Raw genomic sequence first — 22661 nt, 5'->3', positions numbered from 1 at the left:
CTGCATTTGGGCCTTCAATATTTCACCTTTAAGAAACTCCCATCCATGTTGGACTCCCTTCTCTTTGAATATTGTTGACCATGGAATCTCACCCAGTAGCTCCTTACGCTCGCTTCTTGAAATTGGCCAGAATGCAATTGCCTCGCCTGTGTATAATGAAATCCAACAGGGCATGATCACTTCCTCCCAGGTTTCTGAGTAGTTCCACTTCATCCATCAGTTCCTGTTGGGGAGGACCAGGACGAAGAGATATAACCCACTAGTTGCTTCTTACACCTTCTGGGAAATGAAATTGCCAGTGAGGCAGTTGCGGAATTTATTGGACCTTACGTTCTTAGAATCATAGAATTATAGATTTGGAAGGGACCATGAGGTTCATCTAGTTCAATCCCCTGAAGTGCAGAAATCTCCTAACAGATATCTCTGTGCAATATTCGCTACTTGCTCCATTGACTTGATCATTTTGTGACTCCATCAGTTCTACCAGATGGTTAGCAATGGCTAAGAATAAAAGGCTGTCCAGTTTAAGCTGGTCTTGACTGCTTTGTTGTCCTCCTTCTTTTAGCTGTTACCTTTCTGCTGAAAGCTCCAATTAAGATGGCAAGGAGGATATTGAAGAATAATAAACATGCATGTATGATTTGAAGACTGTTGACTATCAATATTTGCAAAGGAAAATCAGTCTGGACGGGTGGAAGTGAAAGCACCTTCATGACCCTGGACTGAGAGTCCAACCCTGCAGGGAACTTTTCTGGGTGTGAAGCAGGAGGGAGTGTGGAGGTTTTGTCCTAAGTATGAACTGGGGTATGAGTCATGTCCAACTTTGGGTTGTAGGTCTCTGAGGTGGTCAGGGATGTCTGTGTCTGGGGCAGGGACAGGAGTGGGACTGCCATCTCTGGGGTGGTAGATAGGGGAAGCTACAGAGGTGGCCAAAGGTATACAGGGGGGAGGAGAAGGGCTAGTTACATCAAAGCCCTTGCCCACTCTGCTGTGCCCACCGTGCTTCAGAAACAGGAGACTCAATATTAACAATCCTGTCTAAGTTTGTCCTGGCCTACAGGTCAGGAAGAGACCTGAGCATCACTCTCTCCCAGTGAGTAGAGGACCTACTACTTACTTGTTTTTCCTCTTGCTTTAAACATAGCTGAATAAACCTGTCCTGTGAGATGCAGCCTGGGAGCAATCTGAAAACTTGCCATGCCTTGCATCACAGCAAGGTCTCCTGAGCTGGCCTTAGAAGGAACATTCCACACAGGCTACCCAAATGTTCTGCCTTGCAGGTCCTTAGGGCCACCACTCTACTGGTACCCAGGATGTGGTGCTCCCTCCCAACCTGAAAGATGGTTAGTCAGCCCCCTCGCTCCTAAATAAGCAAGACTTGTAATATCAGGGTATGAGGCTGCAGACACGTCATACATTTAAACCATACAACTCCCCCCCCAAGAAACCTGGGACCTGTCACTTGTCAAAGGTACTGGGAACCCTGTGAGGGGTAAACTACAGTTCCCATGATTCTTTGGAGGAAACCATGTGCCTTAAACGTACAGTGTGTGCACCATCTGAGATGGCCAAACAACATTCTTTGGAAGAAGAATGTCACATTTCAGGACAGTTTTGCCTTTTTGCCTAGAAGCAGACTGCAAAAGGACTTTCCCGTCCTTCTAAGGCTTTCTAATTCAAGTAAGGAAGGTTGTGCCACGCATTTGGGAAACTGAGCAGATTGTAAAACTTTGGAGTCATGGGCCATCTTTGGGCAAGGACCTCTGCAGCATCCCAGGGAGTCTGTCCCCTGTGCTGCTAGAATGGCCACCTAGCTAGACAGAGCAATGACCTCTGGTAAACACATCCCATGACAATGGAGTCATTTTAATACCCCTGCCTAACGACCTCCAGTGGTTCAGATCAAGGGTATTGTCTGTAGTCTGATGCATGCACTAGAAACCTCAAGACTCAGTTATTACAATGTGCTCTATCTGGGGCTGCCCTCAGGCCTGGTCCGAAGGCTCCATCTGGTTCAAAACACTGCAGCTAGAATGTTGATATGGCCAGCACAGAACTTTCTCCAAAACTTGCACCGGCTGCCCAGAAGCTACTTGGCCAAACTCAAGGTTCTTGCCTTAATTTACAAGGCCCTTTAACCATTTGGGCCCAAGAGACCCAAAAGAAACATCTTAAACGAGGAGCTTATAGGCACCCTGTGCAGCTCCCTTGGTGTCAAGCGACTGTCCTGCAATCCCAGTTCCCATGGACTGCTCTGGCCTATCTCTGCACTGAAGAGGGGCCCTCATTTCTCTGACTTCCCAGGTCTCCAGCTTGAACAGGTTGTTCCACTCACTCTGCACTGCAGGGCTGGGCTGGGAGACCAGTGGGGACCCCCTTTAAAAGCCAGCAACCCCGCCCCCAGCCACCTCCTGCCTCATTAAACCCTGGCTCCATAGTTCCCATTGGATTCAGGTAGGAATGTCCTTTGATAACCTTTCTGCCAGCCTAAAAGACGAGACTTGAACTCGCAGCCACCTGCTGTGTTGAGGACTCCCCGCAGGCAGCAGCAGCCTCCGGGGGAAGTGCGGCTTCGGGCTTGACGAGGGGAAGGCTGCGCGACCTGGTGGCCGTTCCGGGAACAGCGCCTGGAAAGCTCCCTCCCGCTCCTGCCACCTGCTCGCCAGGAGGAAGCCCCGGAGGCGGCGAAGGCGAAGTTATTTCCAAGGGCGAGCCCCCTCCCTCCATACCTCCCTGTTGCCCCAGTGATGCCCTGTAAGGGGAAGAGGACGAGGGGGCTCTGGGGTCCTCTTGAAGGTCTCAGGGAAAGGCCCAGGAGCACCTGTGGCTGAGGAGCCCAGGCTGTTCGGCAGGCCCCAGCAGGGACGCTTGGCTGGACGGGCTCCTCTGCCGGAGTCCCAGCGGGCGAGATGGAGGCTCTTGTGTCCCGCGGCCTCCTTGCGAGAGCGGCGGGCGGACGGGCTGCCCACAAGGGAGGCAAGAAGCCAAGCCCCTGGCAGGCGGGCTTGGGACCTTCCTGGCGGGGCAGAGGGAAGGACTTTGCCGCTGGACTTTGCATTTGCAAGTTGCTGGGTATTTTTTGCTTGTTTGAACACTGGCTGGTAAGAATCCAAATATGTGTAGGCGGAGGGGGAGGAGCCCCTCCTGGCTTGCTGGAGGGCAGCAACAGCTGATTGTGGGGCCCTGCTCCTGCCCAGCACCCCTTGTTAGGGGACAAGCCTACCGACGCCCCGCTGGCTCCCTCTCTCTGTCTCCTTCGGCGGGAAGGCCAGGGCGCCTCGCTCTCCGGAGGGGCCTCCCTGCAGCTCTCCAGCCCTGACAGGCCAGCCTCCTCAGGCAAGGCCGTGGCTGCTGCCCCACGGGGGCAAAAAGGCTCCAGCTGGAGAGAGGGAGGGAGGGTGGGAAGGATGGTAGGCAGGAGCCAGTCTGGGGAGCGGGGAGGAACCGGCCGGCTCCCGGCCCCCTTGCTTCTATCCTGGGGCCACCATGTGCGCCTCTGCCTGCCTGCGAGGGAGAGGGAGAAAGAGGGCGAGAGAGAGGGGAGCCTGCAACTTCTCCCATTGGCAGGGCCCGGGCAGCTCCTCCCCTTTCCCTTGCCTGCTGCTCTTTTATAAACCTGGTGCCGCTTTCGATCTCCCAGTCCTGCAGATGCACCCCGTGGGCCCTCCTGCACAGAGGCCTCCCCCGGCTGTCCCTCTGCCTTGCAAGCCCGGGGTTCCCCCTGCTTCCGCCCCTCGCGCAAGCTCCAGGCTCTCCTCCCGCCCGCCCTCCCTCCTAGGCTATGGAGCTGGGCTGGGCGTGCAGCTCCCTGCTGTGGCTGCTTTTCCTCTCCAGCCTGGCCGTCAAACTCCTGCGCGCTGACCTGTTGCTGACCCCCGGCCTGCTGCTCCAGGTGGGGCTCCTGGTCCTGCTGCAGGGCGTCGGCCGAGCCTTCCTGCCCCTGCCGCTGGGCACAGCTCTCACGGGCACCGCCTGCTGGCTTGTCTTGGCAGGGGCCACACAGAGGAAGAGGATCCCTGCGGTGGGGAGAGCCGTTCTCATCACAGGTGAGCCCAGTCAGCATCTCCGCAGGCTCTTGGCCATCCCTACACAATGCTGGCTTCCCAGAATGGAGAGAATGTGAGGGAAGGAGGAACGTGCCATGCCCCTGGCCTGGCAGAACCTCTCCTGCTTTGGCTGATCCACAGAGCAGGAGGGGGACCTTCCTTGGACAGGGGCCTGTGGCATGGGGAGGCTTGCTCAGAATCTGGACCACAGGGCTGAGTCAAGGTGGCGAGAGTTCCAAAGTGAGGGCCTGGTCTTCCTGTGCGGCTTCGCTTTCTTGCACAAGCCATTTCAGCGCCCTGCTGGCTGTGCAGGACGCCTTCCTGCAAATCACCTGCTCTCCGCTTTAGGCTTCCACAGGTGGATCTGTGGCTGGAGCTGGGCTTTGCTGCCCCTTCTTCAGGGGCCTGTTAGGTAGGGAAGACTCCTGGGCCAGGCAAAGCAGCCCAAGGACAGTGAGCATGCCGCAATTGACCACCATGCAACTTAACATTTGCACTGTCTTCTATTTGTAAGGGAAATGCAGAGAGTCATTTCTGGGTCTTGTGTGTCAGGACTCAGCTTGAGAGGTTGTGCCTCATCACCAGGGAGCTCTGAGCAGTCAATGATGCCAGTGTCCAGGAGCACTTTGTGAGGGATGGCTCTTTGTGTGGCAAAAGATGCTTCCAGCCCCTAGGCTACCCCCTGGAAGACCAGGTGTCCTGCAGGAGCAGAGGACGGGGACATCCCTGCTCTCTGAAAGGGGATGGAGTGGTGAACTGCCCCCCTCATCCCAGGTGTTGGAGAGGCCAAGGTCAATTTTATTCTTGAAGTAGTGATGAGGAGCCACTGGTGTCCCGTCCCACCCTGGGAAACCTCTAGCCTCCAGCAGACCTTGAGGGCATGGCAAGCATCTCTCTACCACCCCCACTTTCCTCCAAGTTTTGGGAAATAGTTTAGAAGCCAGCCTGGCAGGAGTGAAGCATGTTGTTGTTCCCAAACCTTCCTGCCAGAAAGGCTAGTGAACTGAGGGTGGGCAGAGATCCACACACCCCCTCCCGCCCCGCATTTGATTGAAGCAGCAATCTGAAACTTTTGCAGGCAGATGGCATCACAGTCCCTCTAGCTGAAATAGATGGAAGTCCCCAGCTGGTGCTCAATGGGAATTCCTCCCAAGGAAACCTGCAAAGATTGGGCTTTGAGTCAGCAGCAGGAGCGAAGGGTCTTTCCCCTTCTTGAGATTCTGGATCAGCAAGAAGAGGAGGGTGAAGAGAAGCCCCAGGGTGTCGGGAAGAACCAAGGCAGGGCTAGGTCAAGAAGATGGGCAGTGGGGCTGGGGCTAGCTCTGGGGGACATGCTGGTCAGCTGCACCATCTGCCTGCTAGAGCAATGCAAGGGCTCTTTGCAAAAGGGGTGGGGTGGGGAGGAAATTGGCCAGTCCTGCTGTGGAAATAGGGACAGTTGGGATGAGGGCTCTTTGGGGTTTAGTGTCAAGTCTGTGATGGAGGAGACGGGGCTGAGCAATATCTTATGCCTAGTAGGGCAGGCAGTTTATAAAAAGAAAGGGATGTAGATGAGCCCCAAGTAGAGAACCCGCCTTGCAGGGACAGTGTTCCTGTCTGAATCCCGGATGGCAGATAGGGCTGAGAAGCACCCATCTCTGGCTAAAACTGAGGAGCTGCTGCTGCTGCTGGCAGTCAGTGTAGGCAAGACTGACTTAATGGACTTGCCTAACTTGGAATTTGCAGTCCCTAACTGTGAAAAATGGGAACGTCTGCTTAGAAATCACATATGCTGGTGCCAGCCCCTGACAGTGCTGGCAGTGGAGATAAAAAGAAATCAACTGGTAGTCAAGTTGCTCATGGTGGGGGTGGGGACACAAGCTGCAGAGACAGTGCACCTCTGAGTACCAGGTATGTGGGAGCTACAGATACAAGGGGGTGAGCATCACCTTGATGCATTTTCTGCTTTGGAGCTTCTCTGAGGCACCCAAGCAGCAATGGTGCTTATCTGCCCAGTAGCCCCCCCCCCCCCCCGGGAAAGTGATCTTTGTGGCACCTGAAAGACAAACATGTTTGTCACGGCAGAAGCTTTTGGGAACTAGAGAAGCTTGAAGTGGTATCCTAAGTGATGCATGTCTGCATGTTTGAGTATACGCATGGTTGGTGGGGATTGTTAACAGTGAAGTCAGAAAGAAATGAAACGCAGAAAGTACAGATAGTGGTAATTACCGTATGTACAGGGTTCATTCACAGAAGTCTGCTGCGTTGAAAACACTGACGTCCTGGCACTGGGGAGCCAATTAACGTACGTTGTGTGATAAGAATCCATAGTGCTGATACTGTCCACCAGTGATAACTTCTTGAAGAATTGTAATTCAGCGGTTTCACGTTGCAGAGTCGCCCTTTGAAGTCCATCACTGGCTTTTGAATATTGCCATTCCTGGTGTTAGATTTGCATGTTGTTTTGTTTGTTCTGCGTAGAACGTGGAAGAGCTTTGCCTCCCAAGACCTGTGGGGGGGGGGTCATTGCCCAGCATGGGCTGTGGTTTCAGTTGGGAAATGTTTTTTTTTCTTTTAGGTCTGCCTTGTAGTAGAAGATTCCTAGGTTACCAGGAGCCTTCACCACCTCCTCTCTTTTTTCACTCAGCTGAAACTGTGATGTTTAGGTGATTTGAAATAACACCTAAATGACCAGAGTCACTTTCCTGGAGGGCAGTGATGACCTCTGGACCTGCCCCAGGGGCTGGTCTTGTCTGGCCCTTTGTATCCATCTCTTAGTCTGTAATGTTTTGTTGTTGTGAGCTTGGGTACATTGATGATGAACGGACATGGTTATACCTTTGGGCTAAGCTCCCATTGTCTGCAGGGTATTGTTCCACCCAGAGCACACCACGAAATCTGTTGTCACCAGTCAAGCCCTGCAATACATCTGTGTCTGTTTGGATTCTCTGGACACAGACTCGCACCAGGCGTTGTGTTCTCCGATGCTGGAGCACGGGGGCGGGGGGCGGGGCGGACAAGCAAGACTGGAGGCTGGTCAAAGTTTGCTGGACCAGTTTGTAAAAAAATTAATAAATCAGGCAGGCAGGATATAAATTTTATAAAATGAATAAATGTATAAGCTCCAGAGCCTGAAAGGGCCAACCCTGGGGCTGAAGACAGGCCCTCCTTCCTTTGTTCCATAGCTTTCTTCCCGGCACTTCCCGACTGGTGATGTGGGTGGGAGACACCTGGTTCTTCCAGCTCAGAGGAAGATGTCTTTGAGGGTCCAGGATCTAGCCCTATAGTCCCGGGGCTTCTGGAAGGTTTCTCTTGAGAGTTCTTGGCATTTCCTGGGGACAGGGAGGAAAGTGTTAGAAAGCTAACAGGAGAGCCTGTGATAGAGATAGGATTGACGATAACCAGGAATGAGCTTTCAAGATACATTTTTATTTTTCCACCAATGTCACTTGCTTCTGTTCTTCTCCTTTCCATGCTGACCTGTCACAGGCTTTAGATCCTCTCTGATCCTGTAGCAGCCTCTGCCCTTTTATGAAAAAGTTGGCAATGGGGGGTACAGTTCTAACCCAGTTCCACACACCAGGGAGGCCTCCTGTATCCAGGCTGGATGCTGGGCCCTTGTGCCCGGGTGAGCTCTCACAAGGAGGAGGAATTCCTACTGGCACTTGCTTCTCTCCAGGCAGTTCAGCAAGGTCCATGGGGTGGTGAGTGGGGGGTGGTTGGACACAGCTGTTCAAGCCCTTCCGCTTGAGCCTCCCTGATGCAGAGTTCCTCGCTGGAGAGGGATTCCATACTCTGCTTGTTGCAAGTACTTTGCCTGCTGCCAGATTAGGGGTGGTCCCTTGGTCTTCCCTTGCTTTTTCATACCCCTCCTCAACCATCTTGCCAAAAATCTTGCATGTCAAAATCTGGAAGTTGCTTCTAGGCCACCTCTTTTTTCTTCCAACTCTTGCATCCTAGTTAGTCTTCCGTGCATCACTTGAGGAAACCCCCAGAGATCATTCTGTTTCCACGTGCTTCCAACCATTTATTTGACCTGTTGCTGCCTTTGGTCCAACAGGTCTGGCAGGTTTTTGAAACCATCAAAGAATCTGTGCAACCTGTTTGACCAGAGGCAAAAGTGGGGGGGGGGGGCACACAGACCACATGCAGTGATGCCTCTTTCAACCAGCCTTTCACTCTTTGAAAAAAACAACCCTCTGCCTGGGCTTCAGGTGGCCCCCTCACTTGCCAGGGGACTTCATCCAGTTCACTTGGGATTGACTCAGTGAGCACAGCAGGAGTTACCCTGTCCTTGCCATGGCTTCCTCTTGCCTCAGAGCCTTCTCTACCCTCTGTGGTGGGGATGGAGAACTCAGGCTCCGAATGCCAAAGGATGTCCAAATGTGCAAATAAACACTGTTCCTGCTGATGCATCAAATAACATTTCATGGGACACTTAAGATTGCTATGGGCCATGAAGGGAGACGCACAAATATTTGCTATATCTGAAGACTAAGAAGAAAAGAATGAGGGTACGCTGGGGTGTCTGGGTGTGGGCGCTGTTCTCAAATCCCAATTAAGTTTCCAGGGCTGTGTAAGCTGGCGTCATTTTTGTAAGCTGCTTTGGGTCCAATATTGATGGAGATAAGTAGGATATAAGTTGCTAAAATTTAAAATAAAATCAGAAACTAATGTTCAAAGCAGATCTTGTTTCACAAAAACAAAGTATGAACTCATGGCTAGCAAGTAGCAGCTCCACATTTGCAAAGCTCAGGTTCCAGAGCTTCCCTTTGTGAAAAGATTAGGATTTTGTAACATTCTTGGGTACAACAACACCCCACTTTTAGGGAGCCTCCTGGAGCCATGGAGAAGCAGTGGTGAGATAGCCTGATTCAGTCAGTCCCAGGTAGAGGGAGGTCCCACAATCTCTCCCGTTTCCCCTTGAGCAGTGCAAGCTCTCCTTGCAGCTACCGCTGCGCTGGTGCTGCAAACAACTGAACAGGCCAGAGCCCTGGCTTGGCCTCCCTGTGTGTGTGCCTGCCTGCCTGCCAGTTTTGGACAAGGAAGGAAGGAGCTGAGGCTGGGAAGAAGCCCCTTTTGACAAGGGGCCAGAGCCCAAGATACTGTAAACCTGATCAAGTCACTCTTTGGAGCCATCAGCATCAGGACCAAAAGCCCTTCTTGTCTCACAGAAGGATGGAGGCAGCTGGGAAGATCTTGAGATGCTTCTTGGTAAGTGAAGCATTCTGAGGCCTCTTTTTGCACAGGTTGATTTTAGCCACCCACAGCCCACCAGCCCCTCAATCCCTCTGGCCCACAAAACCAGACAAAGGCTGGTTGGTGCTCAGGAAGAGTCTGAGCAATGAATGGAAACCCACCTTTTCTCATGAGGCTGACACTGAGAGGAGGCCTTGGCAGTGGCCCACCATGACGCAGCAAGCACAGTTTTCTCTGGAGAGTCAGCAGTTGGGGAAGAAGCTGCACATTTCATGGGAGAGCCACGAGGGAATCTCTTGGTCTTTTCATTCCAGTACGACTGTGAGTGCTGGTGTGCAGGCTCCGACTTTGATCATATGCTTGCTGGTGGTGGGGATGCTTAACTCTTCCCTCATCAAAATTGCTCCCCTAGATCAGGCCTAAGCCCCATGGAGAGAAGATTGTATTTCTTCCTCCCACCCCCAGCAGCATTTTTTTTTGGGGGGGTGTCACATCAGGCATTCAGCCCCCCCTCCATAACTGCTGAATTAAACATGTTTGAGCCATCACCTCAAGGGAGTGGGGTGCCTTCCATGACTTAATGTGTCAGAGTGCAAGCCCCACATTTTCTGAGCACCATGAGACACCAGTGATGGTTCCTTCTTCCTTCCTTCCTTCCTTCCTTCCTTCCTTCCTTCCTTCCTTCCTTCCTTCTCCCCTTCACAACTGTGGTGTTTATTCCTGTCCCAGTGCAACTGAGGGAGATCAGCTGGGCCCCCTGGAAGGCAGAGAGGGGCACCCAGTCCAGGAGAGGCTGGGCTGACTTTGGGCAGGCTATCCGCCTGGGCGCTTGCATATCTTGGTCTCATCTCTAGCCAGAGAGATGGAAATGAATTGTCATGAATACTGCCAGGGAGGAGGGGATCAGAGGCATTGTCTGCATTATTCTCTGCCAGGGCTGAGTGGCTCTCTCTTCTCTTCTCTTCTCCACTGCTCTGCTGGCAGGAGACGGCGACTGCATCTTTCACATGTGTGCATTGGGGTGCCTTCCTCCACACACGAGCACTTTCAGTTTTATGCCTCCAAAATCTGTCCCAGTGTTTCTGTACTGTTTCTAGTGTGTGGCTCACGGAGGATGTGCTCATGCTACGTGTGGCTGTCCCCGCCCTTCAGTTGGCACTTCCCCACCCATCAGCAGTTCCAGAAACCTGAGGTTGCTTGTGGGCACGCATACAGGTACTTTGTTTACTTTTTTTATTTTAAAAAAAGTAATACAAGTTTCCTGATATGCCAGAGCAGTAGAAAAAAAAGAATGTGCCCGTCTGGCTTTGAGTCAGGCCAGAATTTGAAGCTATTCCTCTGAAAGGCCTGCCCCTTCCTTCCCTCCCCTTTTGCTTTTCCGTCTCCGGCACCTGCAAGGGAAGATTTTATTATTATTTTTCCATATTATTTTCAAGCGCAGTTCTGTGCAAGTGAGCTGCTTGAAAATAAAAATAACCACAAACATGACTTCAGCAACAACAGGTGAAAAAGGCAGACTGCATCAATTCCTTTAGGTTGATGGAAGCATAATGGCAGGGGAAATGCCAGCCACGCATGCTGAAAAAAACACCCATCCACACAATGTACGTCCACAGTCCGGTAATATGTGATTTTATATTGAATTTTCTACCCTAATCAGATTGGATTAATTGGATGAGGAGAATTGTGCGTACATTACAAAATACTTAAACAACAGAGACACGAGCAGCTTCAAATGCATATAAATCTCCATTGTGGACAAGCCAAAAAGCCTATTATCATCATCATCATCATCATCACCATCATCATCATTTTGACAGGATGAGGTGTTCACTGCAAACTAGAATAAAGTGTGTGTTCAGATTACTACAGATGGCTGCTGTGTTCCATGGGCACCCCCTCCCCCACTTTGAATTTCCCCTGTCCAGTGCTGGAGTTTTGCTTCTGATTCAGCTTTATGGTGGAGCTACATGATAGCATCCAAAGGCAAGTCCTATTGAGGGTAAGGGGCTCCTTCCTCCTCCACTCTGGGAAGGAAATGATGGCTGGGAGTCCTTGCCATTGCTGCCAGGGTTGAAATAGGAGCAAAACTGTGGCCAGCTGTACACAAAGAGGGTGTAAAGTCTTTCTCTCCTCTCTGCTATCAAGGCTCCCTCTTGGAGCTGAGTAGAATATTTGGCTCTTTTACCCTGGCTTTGAATAGAAATTCTGGGCTGTGGTGCCCTCCAGCTCAAAGTTTGACCCAATTGGACCAGAGCCCAACATATCTGCACTTGTGAGTCCAGTGGAGAAGATGTGAGGCCTGCTTGTCTTGGCTATTTGGAATGGGCATCTTGCAGTAGAAGAGTCACTTGGCTTTGCAACTTTCTCAACAGGGGCCCGAGCTTAGTTTCATTCATACTTAGAAATGAGTTTTGAGTCACTTTAGGGAGACACCCAGGTTTTATTCTTGGCCTTTCCCATTCATGCTCAAGGACACTTTGGTTGAGAGAGACCTCTTAGTTTTCAGCCACAGAAGGAACAGGTTAAAATTCCCATCATGGGTCAAGCCCACAGTGTGGTTACTGGTGGATGAAGAATTGATGTCACCAACAAACGTTCGAATCTTTCATCTTAAGTTAGCCGGTGTTCTCATGCGCAATTCTGAGATGGTTTAGAAAAAACAGGACAAATTTGTCCAATTTGGGCAGTTTCTGTGGTCAACATGTTTCAGTTTAAAAATGGATGATCCAAAACAGTGGTAAAATCAGTAAGTTCTAGGATCTGATGCCCCTGGGGATCCATCAGAGCTTGCACTGCCCTGGTTCCCACCAAACTAAACTATGCTTGTAAGCTTCCTTTTAAATAGGTGCCTTGTTCTCGTTGCTTCATCAGGTTCAAGCTCTTGTTTGCTAACTACTGATGGAAGTGTTGCAGTGTTTGGTTAAGGAACTCTTACTTGAACTTCTGTTCTTTTGCGCTTCCTTTGTTTGTTTGAATTAAGCTTAGTCTATTGTAAAACTTTGCCTCTTTCTTTAATGTTCACGTGTATCATTTGAGGGACCCAAATGGTGGCCAGGCCATCACTACATCTTGTGTGAGTATCAGTCCCACAGTTTAACTCTGTGCTGCGTGAAACATTTTCTTTTCTCTGGCCTGGATCCTCCAAATTGAGCTCTGTTGGAAGTCCACAAGCTCTACTGTTAAGAGAGACAGAGAGAAACTTGCCTCTGTCCACTTTTTCAATGCCAGGGCTAATTCTGTGCACCTCTGTTATCTTCACACTTACCTTTTCCACACTAACAAACCCCAAACCTTTCCTTGTACCGGAGTAACCTCTATTCCCTCAAGAATCCTGTTTGCCCTTTGCTGAACCTTTTGCAGCTCTACAATATCCTTTTAGATGTGAGCTAACCAGAACTATACTTACATAGTCTTCCCAGTGTGGTCACTTCATAGATTGGTATACAGTAGTGGCATTATGATATCAGCAGCTTTATTTTCAATTCCTTTCCCAATGATCCCTAAGCATGGGTTTTATTGGCCAAGTTGTTCACCAGGGCCAGATGATTTAAGCATATAACTCCATTCCTGGCCCAACTGCACTGGCTGCCAGTTAGTTTCTGGGCCCAATTCAGAGTGTTGTTTTTGACCTGTAAAGTAGCAGTACCTCAAGGACTGCCTCTCTCCATATGAACTGACCTGGACCATACAACAATAATCCAAGGCTTCTCTTTGTGTGCCCCCTCCATGAGTGGCCCAAAGGGTGACAACACGAGAATGGGCATTTTCTGTGGTGGCTCCCTGTTTGTGAAATGCCTCTCCCTAGGATGGCTCACTTGGCCGTTTCATTACATATCTTCAGTGGCAAGGCCAAAACTTTCCTCTATAACCAGGCCTTTTAGAAGTGGGTGGATGTTTTTAATGTATTTCTCGTTCCTCTTGGTTTTAATGTAGCTATGTGGGGTCTACTGTCTGTTTGCTTGTAAGTCACTTTGGGTTGCCCTGGGTAAGCTGATATAAGTACATACATACATACACATTTTTCAAAGCTGCCCCAAATCGGGCCAGCGCCGTCACTGAGCTATCTGCTGTGACCCCAAGGTATCGTTGCTGGCCAATTCAAACTGCAGGGACATAGGTGTGAAATGAAGATACCTTCCTGCTTACTATACACTCATTCATTCATTCATTCATTCATTCCCCACCCTTCACCCTAAGGTCCTACTTACATTGAATTGCATTTGTATTTTTATGCCCATTCAACTGGTTTGGATAAATCCTTCTGGAGCTCCTCAGAATCCTCCCCCTCCCCTGAACAAATTGATATTGTCAACAAAGTTACCTGAGTGCTCATTCCTCACTCTAGCTCATTTATGAACAAATTAGACCTCTACTACTCAAAGCACAGGTTTCAATACTGATCATTGGGAGGCTCTACTTCCTACATCCCTCCATTCAGAAAACTGTTCACTTATTCCTACTCTTCACTTCCTGTTCTTTAATCGCTTACTGATCCAGAAGAGGTCCTGCCCTCATGACTGCCAAGCTTACTGAGGAGTCTTGGGTGAGGTCCTTTGTCGAACTAACTATATGCTTGTTGACACTCTCAAAGAGCTCCCAGTGAGATAGTGAGACAGGAGCCCAGGGCAGCAAATGTTTCTCTGATTAAAGAGTGAAAATCAAATAAAAATATATTTAAAACTTTTAAAACTATTTAAAACACCTAAAAACAATAAAATGCAAAAAAAAAATCAAATTGAAGAACAGATGTAACCAAATCATGTGTCCGTAGGACAGCCCACTGTAACATGTTTTCAGCACACATCTGGAAGAGTACATTGTTGGTGTCTGCCTAACATCAATAGGCAGGGAGTTCCAAAGCAGAGGTTTTGCTACCCTCAAGGAATGACTACTTACAAACATGGGATGGATATTGTGTGAGACTTTTAAGATATATTGCCTGGTTTTTATGGGGGAAGGCTGGAGGGTGCTGAGAATTGGATGGGAGAAAAGCAAGACTTCATTCCTCTTGGCCCAGCACTTGTCTCTCCAATGGAGAAAGAGAGAGTGTTGTTTGCTTGTCACAGAGGAAGGAGTGGAGGTGCTGAATGTTGTCAAAAATAAAGCGCTTCAGCATTTTCTAGCTGCTAAGCAGAGGGGTGAAAAAGAGCCCTTCCCAAATGTTCTAATTAATAAAATAATAAAAATCTAGGCATTTTAGTCTCTGTGGGAAAATGTGGAGGTATCCATGTTTTCTTTTTACCTTTTCAGCCCTGCCCAAATTTGTTAAAGCTCTTTTCAAGTGTCCTGCAGCCTGAGACTTTCTCTGCTGAGCTGCTGGGAGTTATAGCCCAAAGCCTCTGGAGATTGGCTGGTATCTCTCCCCCCCCATAAAAACCCTACTGTCTCCTCTGGGTGAATAGGGGGCTTGTCTATCTTCTCCCCCAAATGTACTGCTGTGAGTAAAGCCTCTGTTTCCACTTAAGAGTAGCAGGATCCACCCAGGGCTGCTTGGGTAAGATTTGCTTATCAATGGAGCATTTTAGTGTTAATGTTATTGTTTATAGGTTTTCCTCATTTTTTTTACAAGGTATCTCAAAGTGAGTTACAAAATATTAAAATACAGAACAGCTCCCTGCTCCTACTGCCATCCCTTCCACTGGGATAGAGTCGGGCTTCCTCTTCTGTGTTGGTGCATCTTTTATGGGCACCTGCCTTTCCTTCCTCCCTCATGAGCATGTTTAAAAATTAGAACTTTCAGAAGCAATTCTACATTTAAAAAACCACACACACTCATGAAATCGTATATAAATATAGTCCTTCCAATTAATAAGATAGCTTATAAATAGTCCTGACATTTTCCAGAGACTATATCTTAAAGGTTTCCCAGCTATTTTCCTCCCAGTCACCTCTGGGTGTTTGCTGCCTTGTTGTTCCAGGGGAAAAGGAGGATCCCCAGTTAACACTGCCCATTCTTTTGCCTGCTTTCTCTGACTGTCGGCTACAGCATCATGCATGCTCCACCCTGTATTCAAACAAGCCAGCCATCTGTTCCTTCCATTCTTGGCATGTGCCATCCCCTCCCCAGGCTGCAGCAGTGCATAGACAAAAAGTTGTATCTAGTCCTTCATGAAGATTGGTGTCTTTAAAGTACCCAGATGGAATAATCCAAAGGAAATCCATTGGAAACGTGAGAAGACAAACATGTTATTTCCTTGCTTATTTTTACTTCTTTAGAGGCAAAATACCCCCAACATTCCTTGACATCCCTATCCTTTCAATTCCTCTGTCCAAAGTCTCTCCTCCCTGTTGCCTCCTGAGGGCTGACCCCTGCCCCTTCGTACCCATCTCTCCAATGCCTCTCACCCAGCCAGAGCAGCCCACTCCCTTCCTTCTCCTTTCAGCCAGGGTAAGAATTGCATTGACTTGCAGAACACCCTGGGCAAATTTCAGCAGAGTGCAGGCGTGTGTCTCCTGTGTCTTTGAAGCAGTCTTTGAAGTGGTGGTGGTGGAGGGGCTCCCCAAGGTCTGTCGCTCTCCAGCTAACGCCAGGTTGTCTCTCTTCATGTGTAGATGGGCCCCCCTCCACCTGTGCAAGGTGAGAAGCTGGAGCCAAACAGCCCGGCAGCATCAGCACAAGGAAGCTGGAAGGTAAAGTGGAAGCTCTTTTGTGCAGCCTCTTCTCTTGGAGAGACCCGGATGGCTTTGTCGTCCTCCTGCCTCTGCCAAATAGCTCTCTATAGTCAAGACCATTCGCGGCTTCCGGCTTGTGCTGTTGATGGCCTGGAAGGAGGGGACCCTGGGGAAGAAGCTTCAAGAAAAAGCAAGAGGGGAAATCGTAAGAGCAACATCAACAATAGTGACCAGCCTTTATCTTGTGCTGGTGAGCGTTCAGTGCGCTTCAAGCATATGAGCACACGCTAGCATTGGATCCAGGGACTTGTGCCACCAGCTGCCATTCTGAGTTACTGCTACCTCTGCTGTATGCTGCTAGGTCTCTGCCTCACTTGTAGAATTGGAGAGGGCAGGGCACGTCAGGGCTTGGCCTGCACCTCTGCAAGCATCACTAGTGCACCCACCACCTGACACTGCATGGCTCAGGGGCGCCTAGAAACACTTGCAGTGCCTGGTGGGAAAAGTCCACCACTGTTGCTTTCTGGAAAAAATATTCCCGCCTTGCTCTTCTGGAGCTGGTCTGCTAGCTCTGTGTTGGAGCAGTGGGCATCCGCTTGCTTCCTATTGAGACACCTCCTCAGGACCTGCCTTAAAGGTTGTTATAGGGCTCCATTGCTTGAAAGCGCTAGGCAAATGTGAAGTATTGTTACAATGCCACACAAGTTTAGCTTTTGTTGCCTGCCTCAGGAAGGTTGTGCAGGGCTCACCCACTTTGGGGGGCCAGTGGGTGCATTTGGGATGCTGAGGGAGTGCTGTGGGCACCAGGGGTGGAATGGCTGTTGTGGGGAGGGGTGTGCGCATGGCATCACACACAACGGCTGCCACATCTTGCAGGAGATGAGGCAGAGAATGGTGTGAGACTGCCACTTTGGACTCTGGTATAGGTTTCTTTTCCCCACTGATGGAGGGAATAGGATGCAAGAAGGAGAGGAAAAGCACTTCCATCAGCTACCACTGCACTTGTCCACAGGGAAAAGCTCTTTGCACCTCTCCTCAGTTGAGAACGGAGCAGAGGGAGGGTGCCCAGTCCTGGTATCGAGTGAAAAGCTGGCATGTTTAAGGGGGTGAATCCAGGGTATGAGAGGCTGAGGGGGATATTGTACATTTCTGAGGGGATATGTTCTGAGCCCATTCAAAGGCACCGTATGATGTATTGAATGGCGCACTGGCACCCCTGGGTGCCATTTTTATTACTCCTGCCTTAGGGTGAGGAAGTACCAGGACTAAATAAATAAGGGGCAGCCCAAAGGCCTCTTCTCCAGAAGAGCTGCTGTTCTGAAGTCTCAAGTGCTGTCCTTGACTTGGTGCTTTCTATCCCTTCTAGAAAGATAGAAGGAATTCATGGGCCTTTATGGGCAGACTGCCAAGCGGGCAGTGACATCTGTCTGTAGCTATTGACCTACAAGGGCTTTTGCTGAGATGGGTTCACCTGTACATCGCTTGGACTGGAAATACTTTTTGGAGTGCCACTCTGAGGCTAGCATCCCTGGCAGGATTGCACAGGTATTTCAGATCATTGCATAGGACAGCTGCTGGGCTGGTAAAATGGCTTTAGGGCTAGACACCCAAACATCACCCCTGGTTTGGCGTGAGGTGCTTTTTCCCTGCCCTGCCAACCTAACAGTTTGAAAGCACGTCAAAGTGCAAGTAGATAAATAGGTACCACTCTGGCAGGAAGGTAAACGGCGTTTCCGTGCGCTGCTCTGGTTTGCCAGAAGGGGCTTAGTCATGCTGGCCACATGACCCGGAAGCTGTACGCCGGCTCCCTTGGCCAATAAAGCGAGATAAGCGCTGCAACCCCAGAGTCAGCCACGACTGGACCTAATGGTCAGGGGTCCCTTTACCTTTACCTTTTCCCTGAGAAAGGCAAGCAACGGTCCTCGCTTGACCTATGGGCAGGAGTTGGACATGTGGGCAGATTTGCAGAGTTTTTTGTTCCCCACCTGTAAGACTTAGAGCCACCTTAATGCTTGTTTGCACTTCTAAATGCCCAGCCCCCAATAGTGGTCCCTGGGGCTTACAGGCTCCCCTAAAATTCATGGGTGGGGGAGCAGAAGGAGAAGTTCCAGACCAAGAAGAGGGCAATGGAGAGAGGGAATCTGCTTTGCTCTGGCCTGTGGCTGACCCTGGGCAGGAAGCGGCTTTCTGCTGACTAATCCAAGGCATCTTTGAGCCCACTCTGGACTTGCTCAGTGGTCAGCCTTTCCCTGCACATGCTCATAGGAGTTTTGTTCCTATGACTGACCCCGTGACAGGCATCAAGACCACGCAGGTTGCTGGGCTGATGCCTGGCTGCCAGGCTGGACCCCAATCCTCTGTCAGAGATGTGGGTGCCGATAGTCAGAAGAGAAGGGCTCCCCACCACCAGAAGTCACAGGGGCTTCTCAAGTCTGTCCTCTACTTTGTGGATTACCTGCCCAGGACAGCTCCTCAACAGGCATTGGCACTGCTGTGGCCCACAGCCAGCATCCGGTCCTCCAGGGCAAACTGGGCAACTTCCGCGGCCCCACACTTCAGCACCTGCAACCGATGCACAGCTTTGGCAACACTTCAGTTTCTTCATTAAGTGTAATATTAAAGAAATGTACTGCAATTTAGATATAGTGCAATTTCTCAGTGTAACTGTGTCTGGAGAGGTTATTTTCAAAGTTGACATTTGATGAAAGAATTACCTGCTCTCCTTTGCATTGCAAGAATGCCCAGCATTGGGAGAGGTTTGGGTTACAGTGATTTGATTAGGATGTTTCTTCCGAGGCGGCTTCCCAAAGTTCATTTCATTACGCAGAGTGCTGGAGCATCGACTCTTCCATGATTACCGTATTTTTCGCTCTATAAGACGCACCAGACCACAAGACGCACCTAGTTTTTGGAGGAGGAAAACAAGAAAAAAAATATTCTGAATCTCAGAAGCCAGAACAGCAAGAGGGATCGCTGCGCAGTGAAAGCAGCAATCCCTCTTGCTGTTCTGGCTTCTGGGATACCTGTGCAGCCTGCATTCGCTCCATAAGACACACACACATTTCCCCTTACTTTTTAGGAGGGAAAAAGTGAGTCTTATAGAGCAAAAAATACGGTAATTGCTGTGTCATTATTTATCAGTGAACTGGCTGTCACCAATTCCCCATAGGTCCCTCCTAGCATGATATCACACAATATGCTTTTTAGGCTTATTATTTATTTGTTTATTATTTATTTTCTCTTTCTGTTGACGTGTTCTAGTAATGGGTGGCTTTAATTACTCTCACATAGATGGGGCAAATGTGTGTTCACTGGTCACTGCTGTCTCTTCCAAACACTAGTTGTTTGCAAGAGCTGCATCTGGAAGGAGGGGGTGTCTTTCTCTGGAGGAGCAGGTTGGGCTGGAAGATGGCTGGCTCCGGGGCTGCCTGGCGAGGGCCCATCCATCTGCCAGAGACACTTGGCATCTGCTCTTGGGTGTGGGAGGAAGACAAACAGCTGCCTTCATGCTTGAAATCAAGTTACTGTCCACAAAGCGGCTGTGTGGCCAGCTCCCAAATTGGATGAGGATGGGGATGATGGCAGCCCCCCGCCCCCCGGCTGGAGATGCTGGATGGAGGAAGGCAAAAATGGGCCATCAAGGAGGCGTTGCAGAGCCTCCGGGGATGTGATGTGGGAACACTGCTTTGGGGAAATGGTGGCACTCTTAATCTTGATCTGCGTGTGGTGTTCTTTCTTACCTGCCTGGCCCTGAGAGTGTCTACGAAGGGGAAGGAGGCAGTTGCCTGGAAGTGTGTGTGTGTGTGCTCGAAGAAAGAGCCACACTCTCTCTGTTGTGGTTCTGGTGCCAGTAGATGCGCCTGCTCAAGCAGGGGGCTGATGTGGCCCTGGAATTGCCCCAAAGGAACCCCAATGCCGCATGCCCTGCAGGTTTGGGGATCATTGCCCTCCCAGCAGGAGGAAGGAAGCCCTCCAGTTGGCTCTCCTCCTGGGAGCTGGGCTCCAGGTCCCCAAAGTGTGAAAGGGGCCTTGGGAAGAGAAGGGGTGGGCTTGTGCATACCAGGCTCCTGCTCATTGGAGATGGAAGGGTGTGCAGCTCATAGTCCCTTTCAAAAATGCAGCTAGAAGAGTTTAAGAGCTCAGAGTTCTCTTTTTTAAAAAAGGGATAGTTCCACAATTTAAAATCCCTAAAAATCACATTCATTCGTGGATGAAATGGAGTTCGCTTCGGCTGTCTGAAACACATTTATTTTGGGATAAGCACCTTTTGGTTGTAGAAAAGGATAGCGTACCTTTAAAGCTAAAACATTAATCTGCATATATCTGTAACCTTGCTTGTGCCTGGCTGGCCACCCTGAATACAGAAGGAGCCAGCATTGCGCCCTGGGGAAGAGGGGAAGAGCCAGCTGCATCTCTGGCCAGCCGCCTTGGGGTGAGATCTGGACCAGGCAAACTCCTCGCGCTTCTCCTTCCTGAGCTTCCTTTCTCTTCTCCCCCCACCCCGGGCACTACAGGTGAAGTTTATGACACGGCCTCAAACTGCCTGCAATCTGGCTTTCCTTCCGTGTTCTGCTCTGCTTATCTCTTCCATTCCGTGTCTTGGGGCAGGGCTTGTTCCTGATAAAGCTGCCTTTTGTGGGCATTAGATGAGTCTGCCCACACGCTGCGGTTATCTGCTCAGATAGGGAGCTGACTGAAACCTCAGCAGCGCAGCAGAGGTAGCAACAGCTTTGCCACCCCCCTTCCTAGGCAGGTCACATCTCCTCTGCCTCTGCTGCTGCCTGGTGCTTGGAGGGAGGCCGGCTTCTCTGCGGGGGCTTCCCCACCGCCTTTCTGCCCTTCTTTGGCTCAGAGAAAAGTGTGATAAGTAGAGCGATGAAGCAGGAGGTGCCACGGCCTCTTTTGCTTTGAGGAGCAGGGTGGGGAGAGGTTCCTAACCCCCATCACAACCACCCCAGAAAAGCAGTATCAAACCTCTGGTTGGCCCTGTTGGTGGTGGCAGAGGAGCTTTGGGTGCTGCCTGGTTGGCACTGACCTGTGGCCTTCTTGTTGGTTGTGCATTGAACTCTGCACCTGAGTAGAAATTAGTACTTCCCATTTTCAGCACCCTGGCATGCCCTGCAGATACGTTGTGCTGTGCTCTGACATGCCCTGGCTCAAATGAAACTATTGGCTTGTAACCCCCTGCCTCTCATGCTCCATTCTAAATGATAGTTGTGGTGTCCCCTGCAACACCCAGTGTGGTCAAAGATGTTGCGCTTCCCTAAATCCACCTCTGGTTCAATTGTATGATGAAGTCCTTTCTTTTCTGTGTCCTGAATCTTTCAGTACGCAGCTTAGCTGGGATCTTGGGGTAAAGGATATAGACAAGAAATCTAACTAACTAACTAACTAACTAACTAACTAACTAACTAACTAACAGATGGCTACGCATTCCCATTACTATGAGAAAAAGGCTATGTGTGGATTACTCCTTACTCCCTTTCTCCACACCCTGCATAACCACACATCTCCTTTTTTCTAAACTAAAAAGCCCCCAAAGGCTGTAGCCTTCCCTCGGGGGAGCTGCTCTGCCAGCCCCTTCATTTCACTCTTTTTCTGCCCCTTCCCACCTGCTCTATAGTATCCTTTTGAGATGCACAAATTCCAAGATCTATCAACCTGGGTTTGGTACAAAACAAAACCCATTCAGATTGAAACCATTCTGAGTCCAGGGATTTGTACATAATCCCAGAACTGAATGGCACTTACCACCTTTCCACACAAAAGTCCACCCCGGGCTTTCTTCTTTTGGGGGGGGATGGGGAGTCATTATGAAAGAATTGGAACTCAGAAATCCTTACTGATCTTCAGGTCACCCAGAGATCTCCCTGTTGATCCTGATCCACCTTCTGTCTGTACCCCCACCCCCACCCCAACCGGGCCTAACCTCATGACTTTTAAACTCCCTGTCTCCCTTGTTAGATTTAATCTTTCCTTTTGCCCTTCAGTCCTGACTGCTTTTTGCTGTCTGCCGTTTTGAAGTTGTATAAAAACTTCAAATGGGTTGAAGGATGGTGAGTTGCCTCCATTGCCTGATTATTTTCTCCAAATTGTGATACCCCCCTTTGCGATTTTCTAGTCCCCTTTTGCCCAGTGGGCAGATAGAGCGTGACCCGCCTGGCCTTCAGGATTGCCTAGGGAGGGAGGGCCACATTCCTCAAGTGCACCCCCCTGCCTGCTCTCCCATGTGGCTGATTTCCACACACTTAATTGCAGGGCCAGCATCACTTAAGCTAAGCTGAAGAAGCGCCAGGGTCTTGGCCACACGACAAAAAGTGTAAAATCAGAGGATCAAACTGATTTCGCCAGGGAAGCAGGCTGTGCCGAAGGCTGGTGCGGTAGAAAGAGAGCCCGTTGCTGCTGCTGCTGTTCCTTTGGCCCTGAGTTGTGCAAGTCCGCCTGTGTGTGCAGCACATCGGCTTCGCAGGCTGCCTCTTGGCCTGTCACTCAGTGTTAATGGTTAATGTTGCCATAAACCCGCTGTTGAGGTTTGTAATCTCTGGGAAGGGAAGCTATCAGCCAGCCATCAGAAGTGAAAAGAACAGTCTGTACCCTGCACAGGCAGGCGGTGGGTGGGGTGTTTATGGCCCTTCCTCGCTTCCTCTTTCAGCAGGGGTGGGGGAGAGAAAGAGCAGCTACTGGCTGCTGTCCCTGGGAAATGCAGAGAGGGGTTGTCACAAGGTCCCTTAACCTGACTCTGGGGCAGGACAAGATGTCCTCTCACCTGATCTGCTGCCAGGTGCTCCATCTGCACTCATGGGGGTTGGGGGGGGGCAAAGC

General features: G+C 50.2%; 1 protein-coding gene and 2 long non-coding RNA genes across 4 annotated transcripts in view; 2 read left to right on the top strand and 1 right to left on the bottom strand.

The window, feature by feature from the left end:
* Nucleotides 1-3430: 3430 nt before the first annotated feature.
* HSD11B2 (hydroxysteroid 11-beta dehydrogenase 2) overlaps nt 3431-22661 on the top strand; it is a 29613-nt gene continuing 10382 nt past the window's right edge. Inside the window, exon 1 of the mRNA XM_083628308.1 lies at nt 3431-4046. Coding sequence (XP_083484434.1) covers nt 3782-4046 — 265 coding nt within the window. The 5' untranslated portion in view covers nt 3431-3781. The remainder of the gene's footprint in view (nt 4047-22661) is intronic.
* LOC310769302 lies at nt 9129-10024 on the bottom strand. 2 transcript variants are annotated; one of them, XR_014551603.1, is made up of 3 exons: nt 9928-10024; nt 9386-9897; nt 9129-9350 (listed from the first exon to the last, which is right to left on the bottom strand). It is a non-coding gene; the product is annotated as an uncharacterized lncRNA (long non-coding RNA). The 2 variants fall into 2 exon arrangements; XR_014551604.1 differs by having other exon boundaries at nt 9386-9893; nt 9928-9981.
* Nucleotides 10338-11090, top strand: LOC310769301. Its single transcript, XR_014551602.1, has 2 exons — nt 10338-10439; nt 11045-11090. It is a non-coding gene; the product is annotated as an uncharacterized lncRNA (long non-coding RNA).

This window comes from Podarcis filfolensis, assembly GCF_964270895.1.
Source record: "Podarcis filfolensis genome assembly, chromosome: 8".
NCBI classification, from domain to species: domain Eukaryota; kingdom Metazoa; phylum Chordata; class Lepidosauria; order Squamata; family Lacertidae; genus Podarcis; species Podarcis filfolensis.
Note: the sequence above shows the minus strand (reverse complement) of the source record. Positions and strands in the feature narration are given on the sequence as shown.